Source organism: Eumetopias jubatus, unplaced genomic scaffold, assembly GCF_037043125.1.
Source record: "Eumetopias jubatus isolate StellerSeaLion01/CBP00866 unplaced genomic scaffold, mEumJub1_p1.0 scaffold_9, whole genome shotgun sequence".
NCBI classification, from domain to species: domain Eukaryota; kingdom Metazoa; phylum Chordata; class Mammalia; order Carnivora; family Otariidae; genus Eumetopias; species Eumetopias jubatus.
This window is the reverse complement of record NW_028274815.1, coordinates 16,063,206-16,087,284: the sequence shown is the minus strand read 5'-3', so window position 1 is coordinate 16,087,284 and position 24,079 is coordinate 16,063,206. Positions and strand designations below refer to the sequence as shown.

At 39.2% G+C, this 24,079-nt stretch overlaps 1 protein-coding gene across 1 annotated transcript; it reads left to right on the top strand.

The window, feature by feature from the left end:
• Positions 1–5,457: 5,457 nt before the first annotated feature.
• Positions 5,458–22,488, top strand: LAPTM4A (lysosomal protein transmembrane 4 alpha). The gene is made up of 7 exons (XM_028099465.2): positions 5,458–5,671; positions 13,430–13,550; positions 17,032–17,108; positions 17,214–17,336; positions 20,143–20,238; positions 20,774–20,872; positions 21,865–22,488. The coding sequence occupies exons 1-7, from the start codon at positions 5,561–5,563 to the stop codon at positions 21,937–21,939; spliced, it is 702 nt and encodes a 233-aa protein (XP_027955266.1). The 5' UTR covers positions 5,458–5,560; the 3' UTR covers positions 21,940–22,488.
• Positions 22,489–24,079: the final 1,591 nt, after the last annotated feature.

Genomic DNA, 24,079 nt, shown 5'->3' with positions numbered 1-24,079 from the left:
TTAAAGCATTTTGAAAGCCTTAATTTAGAATCAGAATTACAGATCTGGAATTTGATATCATTTAGTTTAACCCACTAGTTTTGTCCATGAAGAAAATAAAGCCAATTGAACTACTGATGCTATGACCCAGGAAGGTGGCATAACGTAAAACCCTCAAAAGTAACAATAAGGAAATTTAAGCAATGTAGAGAGTTCCTCAGAATACCCCGATAGGGGCTGAGGCACGACCATAGAGTTCCCTACTTATCAGGTCGGAGTCTGAACAAGGAAAACCTTACTCCCATTATAAAAATGATCATAGGCGACTAACATGCTGATCACAATTAAGCTTACCTATTCATCAGTTATGTCTTAGAAAGGAATAAAGCTATGTTTCTTTTAAAACATCCTATAACTTGTTCTTTCCACTGATTTAGATCCTGGGTAAGAATTTAGTGTATTTTAGGGTTGCCTGATATTTTATTATGAAATGAACTTTTTCAGGGTGCCTGGGTGGTTCAGTTGGTTAAACATCCAACTCTTGGTTTTGGCTCAGGTTATGATCATGAGATCTGGCTCTGTGCTCAGTGAGGAGTTTGCTTGGGATTCTTTTTCCTCTTTCTCCCTTTCTGCTCCTCCCTGCACACCAACCCCCCGCCCCGTCTCTCTTTAAAACAAATAAATAAATAAAAATCTTTTAAAAAAATAAATAAAATGAACTTTTTCAACACACACACACACACACACACACACACACACACACACACTTACTCATTCACTGGAAATTAGATAAAAGGAATATCATAAACCCATAATTTCTACCAGCTTAACAACAATAGTGTTCATTTTGATATATTTACTTTTGGTTTGTGTTTAGTATTGCTGTAAACACAGTATAGACAATTTTGTATTCTCTTTTCACTTAACATTATATCATAAATACTTTTCTTTGTTTCACAATTTTAAAAACATTAGAGTATCTCATCATATAGGTGTACCATAATTTACTAAATTATCACTGGTCATTTAGGTTGTTTCTAAATTTTTCTATTATAAACAATGATAAAGGATGATAAAAGATGTCCCTGTGCAGATCATTTCTCATTTTTTAGACTTTAAGAATTGATTTTTAGAAATGGCATCGCTAGGTTAGAGAATGTGAATTTATTGTGGCTCTTAATACATACTATCAAAGACTTTTCCAAAATGGTTGTGCCAATTTACAGTCCCACCAGTTATGTACAAAAGTATTAATTTCATGATATCATCAGATCAGGATATTATCTCTTCAAGTTATATTCCTTTAATAAAGGGAGGGGAATAATATTTCATTTATATTTCAGTTCTTTGATTTATCATTTTCCTGTACGTTTCTTAGGAAATTTTGTCACTGGTTGTGAATTGTCCATTCATATCCTTTGCCCGTTTATCTGTTTCTGCTGTGATCTTTTACTTACGAATTTCTAGAATATATTTAGATAGCAAAGATATTCAATTTGCTATAGATTATCTTTCACTGTTGCCCTTAGTTTATTCATTTTCTTTGGTACTGTTATTTATACTAAAACTCAATTTTGGGGTGGGAAGGAAATCGATTGATTTATAATACAGCTTACATGTTCTATTGACTTCTAATATTCTGTGAAGGAGAAATAAAAAATTCCAGTTTTCTTCTCTCTGTTAGGCTTCTTTCAGGTATATAAGAAATTCATTGAGGGGTTCCTGGCTGGTTCAGTCAGTAGGGCAGGCAACTTTTGATCTTGGGGTTGTAAGTTTGGGCCCCATGTTGGGTGTAGAGATTACTTAAAACTAAAATCTTAAAAAAAAAAAAAAAAAAAGAAATACATTGAGTACTATCCCTACTAACGTACAGGGAAATAACAATTCTATCAAACAGACTTTGGGCAGGTTGCTAAGTTGTTTCCATAAGGTAGTTGTGTTTGTTTTGGGGCCACCATCCCGTGTGATTAAAAGGCAAACATTTCAACACAACCATGAAATACGCCGAGTCAGACTTTTAAGAAATGAACATGACATCAAGAATTCAAAGGAAAGAACCATTTGAGAAGATGGTTAAGGATGTCTTTTGAACAAAGGAAGTGCTTTTTGAAACATTTCAATAGAACATTAAAGGAAAGCAACTTTTATTTTTATTATTTTTATTATTTTATTTTATTAAGGAGTGTTTTTCAGTCAAAACGATTTTTGCTTCATTGAAGGGGATGGGGGAAAGACTAACATTTTCCAGCTGCCTCACACCTGATGAAACAATTTAATGAGGAGTAATGGGGCTTTAAACTGATTTTTAACTAATCCTCTTATTTCTTGGAAAGCAGACGCCCAACCATCTGAGCCACCCAGGAGCCCAAACCATGTATTTTTTTTAAAAAGGTCTAATGAATATACTGTATTATAGATCCATTCATCTGCTATAAACGCTTTTATTGACAGTCAGACTCTCCTTGGTAGAAGTCTTTAAAAATTATCTTCTCTAAGAGTGCTATGATGAAAGTTGATAGAGAAGGATAATATAGAAGAACACATTTTAACTGTAAATTACGGTGTGAAAGGTCAAATTAAAATAATATAATGAAATAATATCAGTTGGGGTGGGAGTTTTACAGCTGAAGAATTGGAATCTGCTCGTATAGCCCTTTTATCTACCTTCCATGTTGTCACTGCTCATATTTTATCTCTTTGTCTCTCTGTGCTGAGTTCTGGGTCTCTTTGGTCAGTGCAATCTTCTGATTCATTAATATTCTCTTAAAATGACTCGATCAAGAGTTTATCTGATCTATTGAGATTTTTGGTGTTTGTTTCATAGTTTTCCATGTCAGTGTAATTCCTTCTCCTGTTTGACCCTTCCATTTCTCCCCGGTAGCCAGTCCCCTCCTCCACCCCACCTCTAGCAGTTTATTGAGATATAATTCACATACCCACACATTTCACCTAAAGTGTACAATTTTTTAATGGCTTTTAGTATATGCAGAGTTGTGCCACCATCACCACAACCTAATTGTAGAACATTTTCATCACGAAAAAGAGAACACTTCCAACACTGAAAAAGAAACTACATTGAAAACAAAAAAAAAAAAAGAAAGAAAAAGAAACTCCAACCCCTTTAGCATTCACCTCCTGTCCCCCACCAACTCCAGCCACTGGCAGCCACTAATCTACTATCTACATATAGATTTGACTCTTCTGGAGATTTCATAAAAATGTCTTATACAATATGTGGTCTGTGACTGCCTTCCTTAGCATAATATTTTTGAGGTACATTATGTATCATTCCTTTTTATTGCTGAACTATATCCCATTAGTATGGATATACTACATTTTATTTTTCCATTCCTTGATTAATGGACATTTGGATTGTTTCCATTTTTTCCTATGTAAGTAATGCCACTATGAACATTTGTGATGAGGTTTTGTGTGCACTTGATTCTCTTCATACATGTAGGAATGGAATTGCTGGATCTTACAGCGCCTCTATGTTTAATTTTTTGAAAAACTGTCAAAACTTTTTCACAACAGATGCGCCATTTTACATTCTCACCAGCAATGTATGAGGGTTCCAATTTCTCCACATACTGGCCTTGTAATCTTGGACATGTAATTTAACTTCTCTGTGTCATTAAATAATGTAAAAGTACCTGCCTTACATTGTTGAATGGATTAAGTGATTGGATCCAAGCATGGAACACAGTGAGGTCTATGTAATTTTTTGGGGGGCTGGGGAGGGGAGTGTTACTGTAGTCTAAAGCGGAGAAACGTCATAATTCATTATGAGTTAAATTGCTTCCACTCCACTCCATCTTTCAGGGTAGCCTGGCTTAACTATGGCCTCCCAGATAGTTTGGAAGTATTATCCAAACTAGGATAATCGTCCATGGACAATTCTTTCAATGTTGCAGAAGTAAACAAAGTCTCTGCTCTTCTAGAACTAACATTTTAGTGGCGAAATAATCAACAAATCAACATGTAACTTCAAGCCGTGTTAACTGAAGCCGTGTTAGTGCACTAAGCTTTACTCTGAATCCACTGGGGTCTCCATCTAAGAATATACTTGACAGGGAGGAAGGCCTTTCTATTCCCTAAAAGGAAATGTACTTGCCAAAGAGTTAAACCATGTATTTTTTTTAAAGATTTTATTTATTTATTCATGTGAGACAGAGAGAGAGAGACAGAGGGAGAAGCAAGCTCCCCAAGGAGCAGGGAGCCCGATGCGGGACTCGATCCCAGAACCCCGGGCTCATGACCTGAGCTGAAAGCAGACGCCCAACCATCTGAGCCACCCAGGAGCCCAAACCATGTATTTTTTTAAAAAGGTAAAAGCCTTAAGTCTCGTACAAATACAAAATGAACACGTGTCAGATATTTTATTTACTCAATGAGGAAACAAGTAACATCAGAACCAGTTTAAAAGGAGGGTTCAAAGTACTCATATTGTTAAATTGTGAATGGAAGACGAATTTGCAAATAGACGCAAAATGCCTTTTTCTGAAGAGCGATAAGATTCAATGGCAAGTTCAATGGACAGGAGTATTTCCTCTTGCTATTAGTTACCTACAACAGAGCTGTACAGAGTTCTACAAAGAAAGGTGGACAGCCCATATAGAATCAGGATACCCAGGAAGGTGTGTTAGACTATGGCTGGTTTTTCACTGAAGGCACCCAGTAGTCTTTTGGTCCATTTTAATGAGCTTCACAATTTTTCCCAGTAAAGCTCACTCGTATCTGTATAAACCCAGCAACCAGGCAGTTCTTCCACTTTATCTTGCTTCTGTTTTCCTCAATCCTCTTGCCTCTTCGTTGCCTGAGTTAGGTGTTATTTCTTTGCTCCCACCAAAAAGCCCGTAGAGCGAGGGAGTGAGGAAACCTAAGCCTATCTCCTCCGACAAGCCCCCAGTTTCGACTCCCGAAGTGATGAAGGCCCCCGGACGTGGACTAGCCCCGCCCCTTCCCCCCGGCACCGCCCCCGGCCAGCCAAATAATCGAGCTGCGCGCAAAGGTCACGTGAGCAGTCGCAGTCCCGTGACGCCTCCGAAGCAGTACGTGGCAGAGACATCACTCAATAAAAGTCCTTCGTGCCCGTTTTCTGCCACCAATCTATCTCGTCTCTGCCTCTACGCATTAAATGCCTCTTTTCTTGCCGCTCTAGTCCCAGGGATGGTAAACTACCAGGTTACCCCGAACCTTTCTAGGCCTTCGAGCCAGCCCTTGCCCTCGCGTGAGAGGCGGGGATCCTTTAGCGCTAAAGGGACTCGCACTTCTGATTGGGCGTGACGTCTTGTCAATCTCCAAGTTTTTCCAATCAGGGGCCGAGTCCGCCCGCTTTCCGCTCTTCCATTGGCCTGTGGGAGGGGAAGGTGGGGAAGAGGGGGTAAACCGAGGTCGCGCGAGAGCGGCTCTCGGCACTCAGTGCGCAGGTGCGGAGGGGCTGGCTGGGGCCCGGGCCGGGGGCGGGCCAGAAGACGCGTCGTTTGGTTTTGGAGACTGTGGCAGAGCAATCTGGTTTCGACCTCTGGGCGGAAAGCGTTTGTCAGGGGCACATCCTAGAACGAAGGTTGTGAGATTCCCGATGGTGTCCATGACTTTCAAACGGAGCCGCAGCGACCGGTTCTACAGCACCCGGTGCTGCGGCTGTTGCCATGTCCGCACCGGGACGATCATCTTGGGGACCTGGTACATGGTAAGGGCGGGCGGGGCTGGAGGGTTGGGGCCCAGGGGAATGCGCATGAGCGGGAAGTGGGGGAGCCCGGTCTGAAATGAAGGGAGTGTTCACGGGGAGGGGGTGGGAGTGAAAATGGGGTGTTGGGTGGGGCGAGAAGGCATAAGGGAGCCTCTTTTTAGGGTGCTGTAACTTTGAGGGAGGGGACTGTGGCCAGGAATCGGAGTGGGGGTGGGTAGGAATGGGGAGATTGTTCCTCGGCTCCAATTAGAGGAGAAAATCGGGGTGGGGAGAAGCGGGGGCGTTGTGGGCGGGCGAGGGGGGCATGGAGAAAAGGAGTAGGTGGGAGGGATGAGGATACTGGAATTTGGTGAGGAGTTCTGTAAACTACCTGATTTCGGTCCTTTTTGTACTTCCGTGATCAGAAAGAACACTCTTCCACCTATGTTCCCCGGAGTTTTTTTCCCTACAAAACAATTAGGAGTGGACCTTGAGAAATGCAGCCGAGTTTCGATTTTGTGTTACCTGAAAGGAAATCGAAAGATCCAGCTGTAACGCAGTTGCCTGTGGTTCCTGGAATTTATTTGTTACAGTGTGTTTGTGATGTAGGCTGAAAGGCCTCTGTTGTAAATCTGGAGAGTCTCTCGGAGGCCATAGCTTTTTGCCAGGATTTACACTCGATCTGCCTTTTCCTGGTGCAACTACCCCCTGCCCATTAGACGCTTTTTATTCCATTTTTTAAGAGAATTTTATTGAGAGCTTTCTCAATTCTGGCCACATATACTGGCATTTCTTGGGTTCCAAGATCTGTGTAATTGTATGTCATAACCAAGTTGACAGTGTTATTGATTGGTGGTTCACCAGTAATACTTTTGTGATTTCTTACCACCATCTCCAGTATCCCTACACATTGAAGCTAAATTATGACAGTTGGGATAGCTTTAGGCTATAATAATGACTTCACTGAAGCTTTGACAAACTTCTCATATTGTTGACTTGATTGGCTGCTTTCACTAGTGACTTTGTAATTTGTTGTTTTTGTGGGGTTGTTTTGGTTTGGAGGGTTGTGGCATTAGTGATACTGTATGGTTTCTGTTAACTTGCGTGAACTACAAAAAACAAAAAAGAAAAAGCTTTATCACGTTCTTTTTGCCTTTCTCTGTTACCATTACTTCCTTACCCAGTGCCTTGAAATCATTACCATTTGAACAAACACCAGATGAGAATAATCTTAGTTAGGCAGATACTGTTTCATGGCCGACCCCCAGGGGACCACTTCTGACCCGGGATTATTTCTGACCGCCCTGTTTTGCTTTATTGGTGTACGTTAAAAACAACAAAACTTGAATGTGTAGGCTTATTTGCTTGTTTCTAAGCTTATTTTAGTATTTTCTGTATAATTATATACAGATTTTAATTGGTATCTTATTGATATAATTGGTATAATTATATCCGATTTCCCCTCAAAAATTCTCTTTTGTTTTATATTTTAGCTGATTTGTAACATTAGACATTAGTCAGTTAATGGCAATAACATTGTATTTCTAACTTCCTTTTATCTCTTCTCCATTTTGCTAAGGATCTGGGTCTTCAGTTTCTTTTGTTTGTCCTTAGTTTTGCCTTCCATTCCCCTAAATGAATCATTCAAATCTTTATGGTCCTCAAGCCTCTTACTCGACCCTGCCTCCCTCATCTCGAGAAGATGACCTCCCCTCCTACTGACCTGAGAAATTGTGTCCATCAGCCAGGACTCTTGCCTGCAAACCTAATCTTCCCGTTTCTTCTCGGATCCTTCTCTCCATTCACAGAACAAAGGATTTCTAACTCCTTCTCAAGAAGGAAATAACCACCATCCCAATTTCAACCATCTGAATATAATTGGCTGTATTTCTTTCCAGTCTTTTGTAGGCAGATTTTTTTTTTTTTTTGATGCTGTGGGCTCTGCTCATAAAAATGAAAGGAATAGCAGGGAAAAATACGACTTATATACAGCAAAACCCAAAACGCAGGGAGAAAAACTTTAGTAAGGACATTTATTCTCCACTGGAGGCATTTGATGTGAAAACATTTTACATCTCTCCCTTATTCCCTGCTTCAGTTTTCACAATTTTAGAAGGAGGCCATAGCTGTTCTTCCGTTGCATGGACTTTTGGGTTAGCAGAACACTATAAGCTGCTAAAATCAATTAATCTGTCTTATATGAGGGATTTACTGATCATTTGCAATGTAAAAGGCTTAGTGGACATATAAAAAGAATAAATTACAGGGACCATTTGTTGTTATCTTTTGTATTTCTGTTACCTGCCACACAATGGCTCTCAGATGTTTCTTGTCTTGAAAGTGGTATCTGCCCTTAAGATATGGTATTAGAGATTTTTATTTTATTTTATTTTTTTAAAGACTTTTTTTTTAAGATTTTATTTATTTATTTGAGAGAGAGAGAATGAGAGACAGAGCACAAGAGGGAAGAGGGTCAGAGGGAGAAGCAGACTCCCCGCCGAGCAGGGAGCCCGATATGGGACTCGATCCCGGGACTCCAGGATCATGACCTGAGCCGAAGGCAGTCGCTTAACCAACTGAGCCACCCAGGCGCCCTGGTATTAGAGATTTTTAGAGCGCATATATGAAAATGAAACGGTACAGTGACAAGAGGAGAAGGTGATCAGTAACAATCAGATTCTAATTGGATGAAGGACTGGAAAAAGGCCATTGGTTTTGTTGGTGACTTTCAAAAGTGTAGTTTTAGTACCACAGCAATATAAAAAACCCCACAATTTCTGCCAACTGGGAAGGCATGTATACCTTTTAGAGAACAAGACCACCTACACGAAAGTGTAGTATAATACCTCCAAACAAAGAAGACTTGTCCAAACAGTGTATTTTGTTGCTGGAAACTTCTTTTATAAGAAGTAATAAGGGATTGAGAGGGGTAGAATGCCACTTCCCTCTTCCTCTCTTCCTCAATTTTAGGTGGGAGGATATTTAGGATCCTCTTTAGATTGCCTCTGTGCTGTTTGAAACCTGGGATGATGGGGGCAGCCTTCCCTCCTGGGCCAAGACACTGTATCAGTCAGTCAATCTGATACAGTGTCATTGCTTTCTGGCAACTGGTCTAGTGTTTAGGCAATACTAACACTGTGTTCTTAAAGTATTCTTTGGTATTAAGTAGTGCAGTAGGACATAGGGAAGCTGGAGCCAGTTTTATGCACCAGAGAAGTACCAGCCCTGAAGTGTTAGCTTTTGGCGTTTTAGTTTGGAAAGAAGCATAATCCCTGGTTAAATGATACAGAATTTCAGAATGAGCTCTAGTTTAAATTCTGGCATTCCTAAAATTGTTCTGTTATTTAGCCAGATGATTTCAGACAAGTTTGTTACATAGTATAAGTTCAAATGTTCATTGAATAATTGAAAATAGGCGTACAAGTGGGCTATAGGACTGTCCTTATTCATGGTTGATGTTGTTACAAGAATACATTTTGAGCGTTTGTAATAATTTTAGGTCTTGGAAAGACAATATATGGCTAATTTTTCATGAATGTCTCAGACATAAACAATCTGGAGTTTATAGCTGGGAGAGAAGTGAAGACAGCTTTCCTCAAGCTCTATTCCTTTCCAGCCCTCATTCCTGGTTTCTTTAAATAAGAGTAAAGCTTGTTTATATTTCAAAGTTAATATTCTTCCTCAAACACTTTTTTTTGTGTGCCTCAGTACTTTTGCATGTGCTATCTCTTCTCCCCCCAAGTCACTTTTTAAAAACTTTATTAAAGAAAATGTCAAATACAAAGAATAGCGAGATAGTATTAACATCTCCCATTTACTCATCACCCAACTGTGACTGCTAACAACATTTTGCCAATTCCGTTTAATTTTTTAATGGTTAGCTCAGATGTTTTCTTGGTGAAGCTTTTCTTGTTTCCCAGCCAGAGATATCTGGTTTCCTCACTGTGTACCTGGAAAAGTTTCTACATACCACTTGTATGTGCTTATTAAATAGTACTTATTACACGATTACTAATGATTATCTTTTTATTTTTCTCCCCCACAAGATGTTCTCCTTGAGGGAAAAAGATGATAGGTCTTACTCTATAAAATGTGTGTAGTAGCTAGCTTGTTAATTAACATTTGAAGTATTCATTAGACATTTGTAAAATTAATTGTCTCCTCCCCAAAGTAATAGGAATAACTCATTTGTAACTGCACGTACCAGTAAACAACAGGAAGTTTATATGTATGTGAAACATTTAACAGTTTTTAGAGATTGGCTATTTTGATCTTTACCTGCTGAGTGCGCTTCACTGAGTCGCTCCCAGTGGAGCCTGTCTGCCTGTGAGACCCTTATCAGGATGCCCCGAAGCACGTACATTGTTTTAATTATAGTCTCAGCAGATACTGGGTTGTGGCAGAATATACCGTGGGAACCTAAAGAATAATGATTTAAAACAAAAACCAGCTCCCAGAGAATGTTCTGGGATGGGTGTGGCAGTGAGATGAGAAAGCAAAGAGGAATTCCTTTCTGGAGGCTGAGTACTTCATGGGTCTGATAACTGTTCCTTTGTAACAAGTAAAATCTACACGTCTGGTTTTTGTAATTGTTTACTTATACAAGGTTTACAAAAGGCTTGCAGAAATAATGCAAACCATATTTGACCCAATAAATTTACAGGACTCCTTCCACATTGAATGGTATGTCCATAGTCCATGCCATTGACATATTTACTGTATTCTGTACCTCCATATTGTGAGGTTTAGAAGTTAATCATTATTGTAATTACATTTTTGTTTTATTTCCTGAATAAATAAAAGGAAAAAAATCAATTGGGAATAAAGATTCTGAAATTGTATATAATTGCTCTTTTCAGAGAAATTTTATATCCGAAATTTTATATTGTAAGGCTGTAAAATTGATTTTTTTAAATGCTCTGTGGAACTTAGTAGAAATATCGACTGTAATCAAAAGTAAATAGCACAGGACCTAAATAGGAGCACAGGATGGGGTGCTCAGTTTAAGATCACAAGGATGGATTTTCCAGGTTAATACTTTAAAATATGTTGAAGTTCTAATGAAATACAGTGATCTAATGGAATATAATTAACTCAGTGAAGATTCGAATTGTGTGAGCTTTAAAGAAGTAACACTGCAATTTTTTCATTTTTTTGGTCCTTTTGATTAGAGCTACGATTTTTGTTTAATACTCAGGGTTGTGACAGTGAAATGAAATTTGAATTGTCACTAATACTACAGGAAGATAATAGTGGATGAGTGTGTGGCTTATCCATGTAAGAGAAAATAGATGTTATAAGTCCTACGTGCAATAAAAATATTTAGGAAGGGAAAATTAAACTCCTAAATATTTTTGGTTGTGTCATTTCCTTCATTTAGTCATTGAGTTTGTGTGTTTTTCTTGATATGAGAATGTTTTTTTCTGTACTGTGCAGAGCTTTTTTAACTATGACTATATTGTGGTTAGCAAAGAATAATTTGCTGAATTGATTTCAGACTGATTTTCGTACACAGAATCTATAAGTTTTCGGTAGATACATCTAATCGCTCAGTAATTAATTCACCTAGTTGGATGAACTACTCATACACACATGATAGCCAAAACCCATTGCAGTGAAAATGGAAAAAATCAGGCTTCAACCAGGGAGCCGCCCTTGCAAATATGATTGTCCTTTGTGAGACCTTTCAGGAGTTGGAGGATGAAGTACCTTGCTTTTGAGCATTGCATGTTACTGAACATATTTGCTTGGACAGTAAAGTATAAACATCTTATAACCTTAGATAATAGTTTCTTCTGGAGAGACCTCAAAACAGGAGTTGCTTAGGAGTGGGTATAAGTAATCATGTGGTGCTCCGAAGCAGGTTGTCCTAAAAAGAAACAGGTTTGTATCTTAGCTTTCTCCTCTACCATATCGGTGAACTTATCACAAGTTATTTGACTTGCTGAAACTTAGTTTTCTTGTCTGCAAATTGGCTTTAGTAATATTTTCTTCACCAGGTTGTTGTGAGGAATGAGTGAAGTAATATATGTGAATATGCCTGGTATATAGTATATCCTCAGTAAATGTCAGTTGATTCTGAATTTGATACTGTGACGTTGTTTAGATCTCCTAATCTTATTGAATGATAAACCTTGGGTTGCTTGTCTTAGAGAATGTGAAGTGCCTTCAACTGAGAAACTGTTATTTTTCATTCAGGACAAACAGGAGCGAGCTACCTAACAGTTTGTTTAAAGTGCTGTTGATGATAAGGCTCTAATGTTTCTTAAAAATACCAAGTATTCAGGTTTTCACAAAAGGAAGAGGACAGGTTCTGTGAACTTTTAGATGGGGAGCCTGACTCCAGTCCTAGGTGGTTTTCTGTATTGAGTCATTACCGGGGCTGTTTTTGAGCACCTCAGGGAAGGGGTACCTCCTGGGATACTGCAGGGATTCACTAACCACTAGAGGCATAAATAATTTCTTCTTTAAATAGAGTTACAACCTTGGTAAATTAGGAAAATTCACCAGATATGATGATGGAATTTCGGCAAGAAGTTTGACAAAGACTCAAGATGTTTCTCTGAAAGTGGTAAAGAATTTTATTCAAAGATTGCTGGTTAACGGGAAGAGGACAACCTCTGGACACCTCCTGTGCTTGGCCCAGTTCTCTTTTACTAGTGACTGAGATGGAGATACTGATTACATGCTGACAGTATTTTCAAATCCTGAAAGCTGAAAGAGATAGGAAATCTGTAGGGTGTCCGAATCTAGATCCAGAACATCTTGACAGGCAAGAATATATACGATGAAATTCCATTGCAAATGTATAAGGGCTTAATGCTTGGGCCTCTGAATCTAACTGTACAGGTTCGGGTGGTAGCTTAGCAGGAACAAGTGTGAAAAAGAATTAAGGGTGGGAGTTACTCTCACACGACATTCAAAAAATTTATGAAGCCAGTACGATTTCAGGCTGTGCTAGTTGAAATTTGTTAACTTAGACTGTAGGAACTGAGATCCCTGTGTGCTCTGACCAGGCTGATCTTACCTCATTTTCATGGTATGTCCAACAAACTGGAGTGTGTGTATAGAGGAGAGCAGAAAGGAGGTAGTGAGGTAGCTGGACAGTGTTAAACCATTAGAGAAATGATTGAAGTACCTGAATGTTTATTCTAGAAAAGATTATTTGGCAGCCTGTGTCAGCTCCCCTTAGGTGTTAGAGGAGCACTTACTCAAAAAGGGGAGCACATTATTTCAAAAGGTAGAATTAAGGACAGTAGGTGAAAGTCAAAGTGAGCTAGTTAAAATCTTGGAAGGTGTTTTAAGCATTTGAGTCAGGCCTAAGAGGAAATGAAATAATTTTCTTTTTTAACTATATGAGATTAGTTAGATAGGACATATTGTAGAGGAGTGTCAGGCTTATCTGATGGATCACTATTTACTTAACTGATGGGTATTATATATACCTGATGGATAAGTATATTGGATGAACTGTAGTTTCTTCAAGCCCAGGAATTCTGAGATTGGTGTATGAATAAATACATGACTGAACACAAACAATTTGTAATGATTCCTTTTAATTGGCCATTTATTAACATAGGTTCAGTCACATTTAGGTTTATACTTTAAGAAATACTTATTTTTAGAGTGGTATTGCATATTTTATCTATAGGTAGTCTGCTACTGTTTTCTGTCTTTGTTACTGCAAGTAAAACAGATTAAACATGGGAAGACCTCTGAAGATTGTGGTGAAGACTTTCCTGATTGATAATATAATGGATAACATCTTATCTTTCACAGGTGGTAAACCTATTGATGGCAGTTTTGCTGACTGTGGAAGTAACTCATCCAAACTCCATGCCAGCTGTCAACATTCAGTATGAAGTCATTGGCAATTACTATTCATCGGAAAGAATGGCTGGTATGTTTTTAGTTGGAAATACCTCCTGCTCATCTCTCACACACACACACACACACCCACACCCACACCCCCACAAAACAGATTATTTAGAGGATTGACTAAATTGTATTTAAGTTACTCTACTTGCTGAGGCGTAAAAGTGTTTTTGTGGGTTTTTCAAAGATACTCAGTGAGAATTATAATTGAGCACTTCTGGCCAGAAAATGTTACGGACTACCAGAAGATTTTTTGAGAAATGTACATTGTATACCTTGATTCTTGTCAGTGCTGTGGAGAGAAGAAGAAATTACAAAACCTTTAAGGTCAGCTGGCAAATGTAGTTGAGGATGGGAGCAAATAGGCTTACAGGAAAATAGGAAATACGAATTATTGGAATATTTGCTGATACTTTTTGCTGAGGGTCACAGTTCTAAATATATTTCAATCATTTAGATGAAGGAAGGAAGGAAGACGATGTTGGAGTTAAAAATAGAAGACATTCATGGAAATTGCTTTTTTAAACCTGTTTATTCTCTGATAGCATTTTCATTATCTAGCTTTCTCTGAAATACAGGTGCAGAAAGATTCTAGTTAAGATTTTATATTGGGCACCTGGGTGGCTCAGTCCATTAAGTGTCTCCCTTCATCTCTGGTCGTGATCCCAGGGTCCTGGGATCAAGTCCTGCATCTGGCTCCCTGTTCCACGGGGAGTCGGCTACTCCTTCTACCCTCCCCCCCCCGCTCATGATCTCTCTCAAATAAATAATAAATAAAAAATAAAAGAGATTTTATTTTATAAATGTTAGAAATTTAATATTTGAACAGAAAATTATGACTCAGACTTTTCAGTGCAAAGTTTTTTGCATGTTTAAAATTTCACTTCAGAAAAATGTTCTGAGTACTCGTGTGTATTTATGATGTTACAGGATCTAAGTTATTTTTAGGTTTATTAGCTTTTATTATAAATTCTTGAGCTTCATTACATTTATGATCTTCTCTGATAAATTTATCAAGTGGTTTTTAAAACAAATTTGGTTAATTCACATAATTCACTCACTGTCTATAGGGCTAACTGCTGTTTCTAGGATTCAAGTAGAGTTTTGTGGCCATCTGTTGACATTATAGTATGAAAACACTTAACAGTTTAAACTGTGTTCAAGTGCTTTTTAAATGAGTCTACTGATTGTTCAGATATATATAATCCTTTAATTCTGTTGTTAAATGCGATAAAAGAGATACTAAGAACATACTAGAAACATCCCTCCTGGTGTTTGTTTTTTCTTCCCGAGTTAGTCTATTTCTGTTTAAAAACCAAAATACAATAATGAATAAAATGTTAGTTTTTAATGGCTATTTTTGGTACTTTAGGCTGTAAAATTATGCAAAACCTGATGTCAGCATTTTTTCAGCATGCAGTGTCAGCATGTGTTTCTCTTAAAATCAAGGTGTAGGAAAAGATTTATGGTTATTGACATTCTTGTATGTCTGTACAACTGGCTGCCTTGGCTAGATCTGCAGGGATGGAGTCATGGGTTTCCTGAATGGTCTGTGAGCGCTGTGCCTACCGTAGAGAGAGTCAGATATATTCGTTATCATACTCGTGTTGATTATAATTCTGCCAAAGCCCCTATTCTTGACAGAATATAAAAATGCATAGTACTTGGTCATATGGTAGTTTGTGTGTCTCTTTGCAGGTGGAAAGTTGATTTTCCCATGACCCAGTGTTAAAATGGCAAATTAAGTTCTGATCATTGGCCTGCTGGCGGATTTTATTTTTATTTATTTATTTTTTTATAGCCTTTATTTTTTTAAAGATTATTTATTTATTTGACAGAAAGCGAGAGAGGAAACACAAGTGGGGGGAGTGGGAGAGGGAGAAGCAGGCTTCCTGCTGAGCAGAGAGCTTGATGCAGGGCTCGCGGGGCTCCATCCAGGACACTGGGATCATGACCTGAGCTGAAGGCAGACGCTTAACGACTGAGCCACCCAGGCGCCCCAAGATTATTTGAGAGAGGGAGAGAGAGAGCACACACTAGCTGGGGGAGGGGCAGAAGGAGAGGGAGGGAGAAGGAGACTCTCCGCTTAGCAGGGAGCCCAATGCGGGGCTCCATCCCAGGACCCTGAGATTATGACCTGAGCCGAAGGCAGACACTTACTTAACCATCTGAGCCACCCAGGTGCCCTGGCCTGCTGGCTGATTTTAAATAATAAGGTTCATGGTTATTTTTAATCAGCTAAACAGAATACGACATTCAATATATATGAAATGCTTCTGCAACATATACAAGCTGTTTTTCAAATATGAATTTAACTTTATATTCATGGTGGTAATGGGTGAACACTTGGGGCCCCCTGGAGAAGGTTCTTAAATGTGGTGGTGGCTGGAAACCGGAGGTTCACATCTGGGTATTTAGCCCTCATATTTTGTTTGCTTTATTGACTCACAAATACCGGAGCATCTCTTGTTCTCGGTATTATATGTGTATTTTTCACCCGTCATCCCATTTCTCCCCTATTTTGCTATAGGGCATCTAGAGGATATTCTCTGTCCTCTAGAAAAATTTAAAGAGGGCTTCTTACCTAATACAGTGCCAGATGATGATATTTGTACTGCCAAATGACAAGATAGTACATGACATTTATCTAATAGTGGGAATGTTTGGCAATTATTCAAACATCCGTCATTATTAGCGCCCTTCTGGTTCTTAATCTCTATCCAGAGTCAAAGAATTAACTTTAAATTTGTGCTAAGAAACTCAAGTCGAGTGTGACTTAATATTGTTGAGATTACTCTGGTGTTTTGTGAGACAATGAACTTGGATAATGTAGAGGAAGGGGACAACCTGAGAAGGAGGTGGGGAACAAAGAAAAGGCTTGTAAAAGTATCGGAGAAATCATGAAGATAGGGGATGGGGAGCAGCGAGTTCACATGTTGGGATGAGGGAGAGGAGGTTAATGGAGAACCTTGAATTTCTGATTGTGTATTTTATCTGAGGTCACAGAGGGCAGCTGTAATGCTCTGTATTGAATATATTTGTGTCTTTCAATCAAGTACCAACTTTTCCCTCCTGTGGAACCCTGCTTTGCTCACAAGACCCAACTTACGTCATTTCGTATTTTTTTCCTGATTCCCCCGGGAAAGCTAATTGTTTCTGCTTCTGTTGTAGCACTTTGCCACATTGGATTATAATTCTCTGTTTGCACACCTTCAGACTCTTAGACTCTGGGCAGAGATCTGTCTCTTTAGCTGAGTGACTGGTTGATGATAAAAGAGTCAGTGAATTGTAGCCAATTTAATAAACAAAAACAAAGGCATGAATTCTAATGCTGAGACTTTTTTTTTTTTAACACGCTTGGTCTTAGATTTTTTTCATAGCCAATCTTGAAAATACTCATTTTTTAAGCTAGCTCTAAAACATCATTTTGTCATGAAGAGTTTTGTTCTTTTTGTTATGTTTGTTATGTAAGTAGCTTAATTAGATTTTTGTTTTTGTTTTCTTAGATAATGCCTGTGTTCTTTTTGCCGTCTCTGTTCTTATGTTTATAATCAGTTCAATGCTGGTATATGGAGCAATTTCTGTAAGTATTCATATTTTCGACTTTTAGAGTTTGACCTTTACTGAGTGGTACTTAATAATTTCATATTTATGTTGTGATGTTGTGGTTGTTATTTTTTGTCTTCAGTATCAAGTTGGTTGGCTGATTCCATTCTTCTGTTACCGGCTTTTTGACTTCGTTCTCAGTTGCCTGGTTGCTATCAGTTCTCTCACTTACTTGCCAAGAATCAAAGAGTATCTGGATCAATTAGTAAGTGTGTATGCTAATTAAACTTTTTTTCTTTATTTTAAGTGAAATATTTAAATAGAAATTTTGAGTTAGCTTTAGGTACTATTTTTATTTTATTTTAATCTACCTACTTTTTTAAAGTGTTTTAAAATAATTATTACCTCTCTTAATTACCATGTTGAAACCAGTAAGATACAGGTAGAATATCCTCTAACTAGTATTTGAATATTCCAGTGTTAAAAGTCTCTAAAGATGGATATCATAGAATGTAAGGAGTAGTTCAACTTTTGTTTTGAGTATATTAGCAGTATAATAATTTGGCTCTAGAAGTTTCTTCCTCTCTTCAGAAGTAGAGCATTCCTGTGAAATCTTATTTAAGCTGAAATGTTGTAAATGTTTATTCCCAGATCCCACAAATCTTCTTAGTCTTTTCTGATACCTGAGGGCACACCTTGCTAATGGATGCACAAAATAAAGTGCAGTAAAGCACGGATGCTCAGAGACTCTGTTCACCCCTCTGGCAGCTGGATGCTGAGATGCTGGGCGGGGCTCCCAGGAAGGAGCTCTCAGAGAAGGAGCTGGGCGGGCCGCTCTCACTGGGGTGTGCGCTTTCGCTCCCAACAGCTTGCTTCCATACAGACGCTGGATGCTCTTGTTGCTCTAACCCCTTTTTTCTTTGTAGGCATCCATAGCTAATACTTAAATGCTTACTGTATCCTTCACTCTATTTGAGGCAAATCGTTGGTGAATAGTGTAGGTACAAACATAGCTTTCCTCTCTCTGAGGAGCAGCCCATGGATTGGGGGAGTTAAGAGGTTATCTGTGATAACGAACTGGAACTGTCCAATGCACCATTAAGTGTGGAGCTTAGTAGATTAGTGCTACATGATGAAGCGGCAGGGGACCTTCTGGGCTGAAGTAAGGTCTAGAATGAGGCATGGAGTCCAGAAAAATAAAAGTTCATTTCAAAAATGCTGTCTTTTAGGAATTTTCTCCCCACTTCCAGATTTCCTGCCTAGTCCATCTTGCATATCACAAATTTATCATTCGTTCAGAAAACATTTGGTGGTTGCTTATGTGCAAGGCACTCTGCTGCATTCTTGGGAGATACATCAGTAGAACTTGATTGCTAGTGAAGGAATTGGAAAATTGACAATTACTGCATTAAAACTGTGGTAAAAAGCTGTGAAGGACAGGTGTAGGCTGCGTGAGTGGATGTCACAGAATTGTTAGACGTGGGCTGGGAAGCAAGACTTGAATTGTACTCAAGAGTCTGAGTAGGAATTAAGACGGAAGATACAGAAGCAGAGGTCACAGAGACCCCTCGAGGTGGGAAGGAACATTCTTTGTGTAGTGAGAGGACTATAAGGTGATCGTGGTGGCTGGCACGTAGATTAAGGGAGGGAAACAAAGCAACAGTGGTGAGTGGGAGAGAAGCAGCTGGGGGCAGGGCCTAGTGTCCGGGTTGGCTGTAGTCAGAAATTTCCTCATTCTAGATCTGTCTTGTCATGTCTGGCTGAAAAATTGCAAACCTCCTGAATAAAAGCTATAGCATTCCCCCCATGAACCGGTCCCATTCAGTTTTTGTCTTTCTATTTATAAATGAAGGCTTAAAGAACAGTTTTGTCCCAAGGAGACACTTAGCTAGGGTTTGGAGTTGATGTGTGGGTACTTTCTTCTTTTTCTTTTTTGGTCCTTTCGGATTTTTGCATGCTGCTTTTTTATAAAAATTATTTGGGCTTTTGTGTTGACATTTCCATGAAAAACATGTTTTCAAAAATTAGATGAGCTTTAAAGGAGAACATTAGAAAGAATTTTTTTGCTATTCCTTTTACAGACCTCAGTGGTTTCTCCCCTCTGTTATATTCATTTGGTCTCTCAGACTGGCAAGTACCTTCTCTGTTGGCCAGCTTGTAAATCCTTAATTATTCTTTTGTAATGCCCTTCTGGAACCCAGCTCATTGCCTTGTACACGATAAATGCTAAATAAATATTTGAGTAAATAAAGTTGACCCTTTGCAGTAGAATGTAGTATGTCTGCAGTGAATCACAGAGGTTTGCCTTTTTTATAACCAGGGGCGTGCCTTCTTTTTCCCCTTTCTGATGAGCATTGAGATTGTTGATTGGCTTTTAGAAAAATGAATTTCCCGAGATAGGACTAAATGACCAATGGAACTTAGATAAGTCTTAGCACCTCCTGACTTGGTGACTCAGGGACAAATCTACAGTTGTATACAGGAAATAGCGGTTTTCCAAAGGCCAGAAAGGTGTAGAATAATGAAAAGTAGAGGATGAGCTCTTCTCTTTGGACAAGAGTATTCAAATGTGTTTTAAGTGTTCAGTAGCATGCATTAATGATGATGAGGCTTAAAGGTACCATGAGTTCTGTTTATAAGTTTTTATTGGAAATCAGTTCTGACTTCGGTGCCTTTTCTTTGTACTTTTAAGATGCTCTCTAGACTATGATGAAGTGCAGGTGCCATAGCTGAATGATGAGTGTGTGTGTTTAATTAATAAACTTCATGGTTTAGAGCAGTTTTAGGTTAACAGCAAAACTGAATTGGAAAGTACCCCCCTGACCTCCCCCACTGTCCACATCCCAAACCATAGTGGTCCATTTGTTACAAGTGATGGGCCTGCGTGGACACATCATTATCACCCAGAGTTCATAGTTTACTTGAGGGTGCACTTGTGGTGTACATTCTGTAGGTTTGGACAAGTGTGTAAAGTAGTCACTGTGGCATCAAACAGAATAGTTCCACTGCCCTAAAAATCCTCTCTACTCTGCCTGCTCACCTCTCTTCCCCCCCCCTTCCTTTTTTAATAGCCTGATTTTCCCTACAAAGATGACCTCCTGGCATTGGACTCCAGCTGTCTACTCTTCATTGTTCTTGTGTTCTTCACCTTATTCATCATTTTTAAGGTGAGTTGCTGACTAAATGTTTGGGCAGCCAGTTAGACTGTGACACAGTTGGTCTAAAACCTTTTTGTTGCCTTTTCTCCTTATAGTTCACTGTTAGGGGACAGTGTTTATTCTGACATAGTAGTGAAGGTAACTTCTGGGGGATGTCCTCCCTCTTGTTTCCGGAGAGTGGTTGGAATTCCAGGATCCTTCCTAAGTGTAAGGAACATCATGTTTTTGGATCAACAGATCAATGGTTTGATTGAAAATGTATTAAAATTCCAAAGGTTCAGAGACAGAATTTCTTTTGCAGCACAGTGGTTATCAGACCTGAATCAAAACCCTAGTTCTGGTTTCTCTGTAAAATGCTATCAATAAGACTTACGATATTTAAGTGTGAGCAGGTAGGGAAAGGGCCTGGCCTGTGCTAAGTTCAAACGGATGTGTGTTCCCTTCTCCATGGAACACATGTGGGGAAAAGCATAAGCCACCTTAATTTTAGAGCAGGTAGTCTGTTGAGTTTCTAGCATATGGAAATTTTGTTTGCTTCTTTCAGGCGTATCTAATCAACTGTGTTTGGAACTGCTATAAGTATATTAACAACAGAAACATGCCAGAGATTGCTGTGTACCCTGCCTTTGAAGCACCTCCGCAGGTGAATGACCTTTTTAATATAGTAAATCTTCAGTAGCCAGTATTGATTATTCTCAAGAGCCTAGGTCTTGACTTCCTCGTCAATGCCATATGTATGGTTTCGGGCATGGATAGCTTACATCCGCAAGATTCAGCATTTCCCTTTGGAAACCTGGGTGTGTGGGTGAGAGGCCTCTTGCACTGCTCGTTCAGCTTCACTCCTAGGGAGTCTCTAGGATGGTTGCATTTGCAGGGGAGATCAGACAGGAAGCAGCCGTGTGAACCATATCAGGCTCATGGCTTCTGGAACTTCTAAGGATGGGGTACCGTCACGTGCAGCTTGTGTTGCTTTCAAAAAACACCCACATGATCCAAAGGGGAAGCTGGTTTTTCTGTGGGGAGATGAATGCAGTGGGTTCTGTGAGTCTGTGGGGAGGCCTACTTCAAGGGCCCTTTAGTTGTTGCTGTATTAGCTTTTCCCGGTTTTCAACATGTAGAATGTATGTGGCCTGTATAGGGCCAGCCTGTCACACTTGGAGACACTTGGGTTGGAATGTCACTCCTACAGAGATGTGCCCTTTACCCTAGAAGAAATGATAGAAGGGCCTGATCCTTTGATTTTGATGAAATCCAGGATCCAGCATCTTACTGGGGGGGGGTTTCCTTTAGTGTAGTTCGTGATGCCCTTAACCTGGATTTGCAGCCCCTGAGGCATTGGTACTTTGTCAGTCATGCTGTGGTGGGGGAGGAGAGAGCCGTGCCACCTACTTCCTTTCCTGTCAAGGTGTCCTTGGTAGCCTCAGGGTCTGTTCAGAAGCAAAATTCTGCCCCTCTCCCCTCCATCCCTCTGTCTTCAGCAGTCTTGGATCAGACAGCTCATCTCCAGTTACCAGCCCTCTCTACGCTCAGGAACTTTTCAGCTCACAAATTCCTCAGCTAAAATTTGAAAGCTGAATTATTCCAGGTAGGATTGTAAAGATGCTTTAAGTCAATATAATTTTTTTCTCTCTTCAGTATGTTTTGCCAACCTATGAAATGGCCGTGAAGTTGCCCGAGAAGGAGCCACCGCCTCCTTACGTACCTGCCTGAGGAGATCCTGCCTTTGTCAATAAACCCTATACCAGCTTTTTGTCTCGTTTATTGTACAAGATGCTGCAGTACAGGGCTCTTCAGACTTGTTTGATATAAAATTCATTTTCCTTTGTTGAAGCATTTATTTTCAAACACTAACAAGCTTTTTGGACATCTATTCAAAGTCTTTTTTTTTTTTTGTCGTTAAGTCTATACATTTTAATAGTTTTTGGAGACAATCTAGGTTAAGCGAGAGCAAAGTGCCATTGTTTGCCTTTATTGGGGGGTGGGATGGGGGTATTCTCTACACATTTTCTTTTTTAACTTTGCACTTTCTTTATATAATAGTTTGCATTTTGGTTATTTGCTGCCCTGGATACTTTCAGGAAGAATGACTTAAATATTCGGGGTGAGTGAGTTGGATATAAGATCTGAAGTTTTCAGCTATGGAAACAGGAAAAATACATAACCTTTTAACTTGACTGTGGAAGATGATGGTTGCATGTTTCTAATTTGTATGTGTTTCCATCTTTGTGATAAGATGCTTTAATAAATCTCTTAAATATTTACTGTTGTCATTTTTTAAAAAGTCCATTACCCTTTTTTGGTAGATAGAATTTAACATTTTCCATTACAGTAAACTCAGACCGTCAGGGTCTTTTGGTACTTCGAGGATACAATGAGGCTTAATTAGCATTTCTTTAGTCCAGTAACTCAAATCTTGTTTAAAGTTATGGTGAAGATATTACTTGAATCACAGGCCAGAAATTATTGATGGTTTGTTAGAAAAATTATACGATGAGGGTAGCAAGCTGTCTTTTTATGTAGAGATCATTTAGTATTTAGGTAAGAGTTCATCCAGAATAATTCAATAGGTTGCGCCTGGGTGGCTCAGCCATTTAAGTGCCTGCCTTCAGCTCAGGTCATGATCCCGGAGTCCTGGGATCAAGCCCTGCATGGGGCTCCCTGCTCAGCAGGGAGCGTGCTTCTCCCTCTCCCTCTGCCTGTTGCTCCCCCTGCGCGTGCTCTCTTTCTCTCTGTCAAATGAATAAAGAATCCTAAAAAGAATTCAGTAATTCAAGAATAATTAAAAAATGTATCAGTTGACCTTCAGAGTGGAAGCAAAGAGAAAGCAAGCCAACTGTGGCTTATGTGCACAACTAAAACTTCTAAAGATACGCCACCTTGCATCTTGCTAGGAATGTAGCAGCAGTGGCCTCACATCGACCATATATATAGACACGTGAACGTATTTTACACATTTCTTAAAGGGTTAATGGAATTGTTTGGCTGCGATCTCACTTTTATAAACACCTGCCACCACCGAAATAAAGAGTAAACTTTATATTTAGAAAGGACATACAGCTGTGTCTGGGAGTATACCCAGTTTCCGGTAATATATTTTACTGATCTTAACGATTTTAGAACATTTCAAAATCATAACTTTTCTGGGCTAGGTCTCACTTTGTTTCTTTATAAAAACTGAAAAAGAAATCTTACAGATCCATCAAGTTTCCTTAGTTATTACTTTTGGTTTAATTGTGTTCTCTGTTGAAGATCATGCTAAGCAGTGTTTAGATATTAACCAAACTCTTGTTAGCTCTTTATTAATGGTGGGATTACATCAAAATGTGAACACATCAGGACCCTGTCTTGGTGGGGCTCCTTTTAGGGCTGGGGGTGGGAGTGGCATTTGCCTGCAATCCATAGCCAAGCTCAGTGGGCCCAACTAAGCATTGTTCCTCCTGGAGTGGAAACGGTGGGCCATCATGACCTTTAATCACGACTTCATTTGAAGTAGGTTTATCTTCTGAAAAAGTCCACAGACCTTGTACTTTATGAAGAACAGTCACAATGTGTTAAACCCAATCATTTTCCCTAAGGCAGGGGAAAAACTTAGATTAAGGGGTCATTTTTCCAGTAAAGGGAAATTTGTTGTCATATAACAGTTAAATATCCTCCTGAACATGCCAAAATTGTTTGCCTTAAAAAGGTAAATTCCCTCTGCTAGTTTTGGAGAAAAACGTTAGTAGAGTAGTATATTTGATTCTAAAATTCAGGTAGCGATAACACTGAAAGATAAATGTTTAGGTGTTTGGCCTTGTTTTTTAAAATAGGAAGCAACTCCAGCTTAAGTAAGGAGCTCATAAATCTCATC

Excerpts from the sequence above, each read along its gene's own strand:
- LAPTM4A (XM_028099465.2), top strand. The coding sequence starts at position 5,561 with ATGGTGTCCATGACTTTCAAACGGAGCCGCAGCGACCGGTTCTACAGC. Across the intron at positions 17,109-17,213 it reads TGGTATATGGAGCAATTTCT|TATCAAGTTGGTTGGCTGAT; the intron begins GTAAGTATTCAT and ends TTTTGTCTTCAG. Across the intron at positions 20,873-21,864 it reads CCTTTGAAGCACCTCCGCAG|TATGTTTTGCCAACCTATGA; the intron begins GTGAATGACCTT and ends TTCTCTCTTCAG.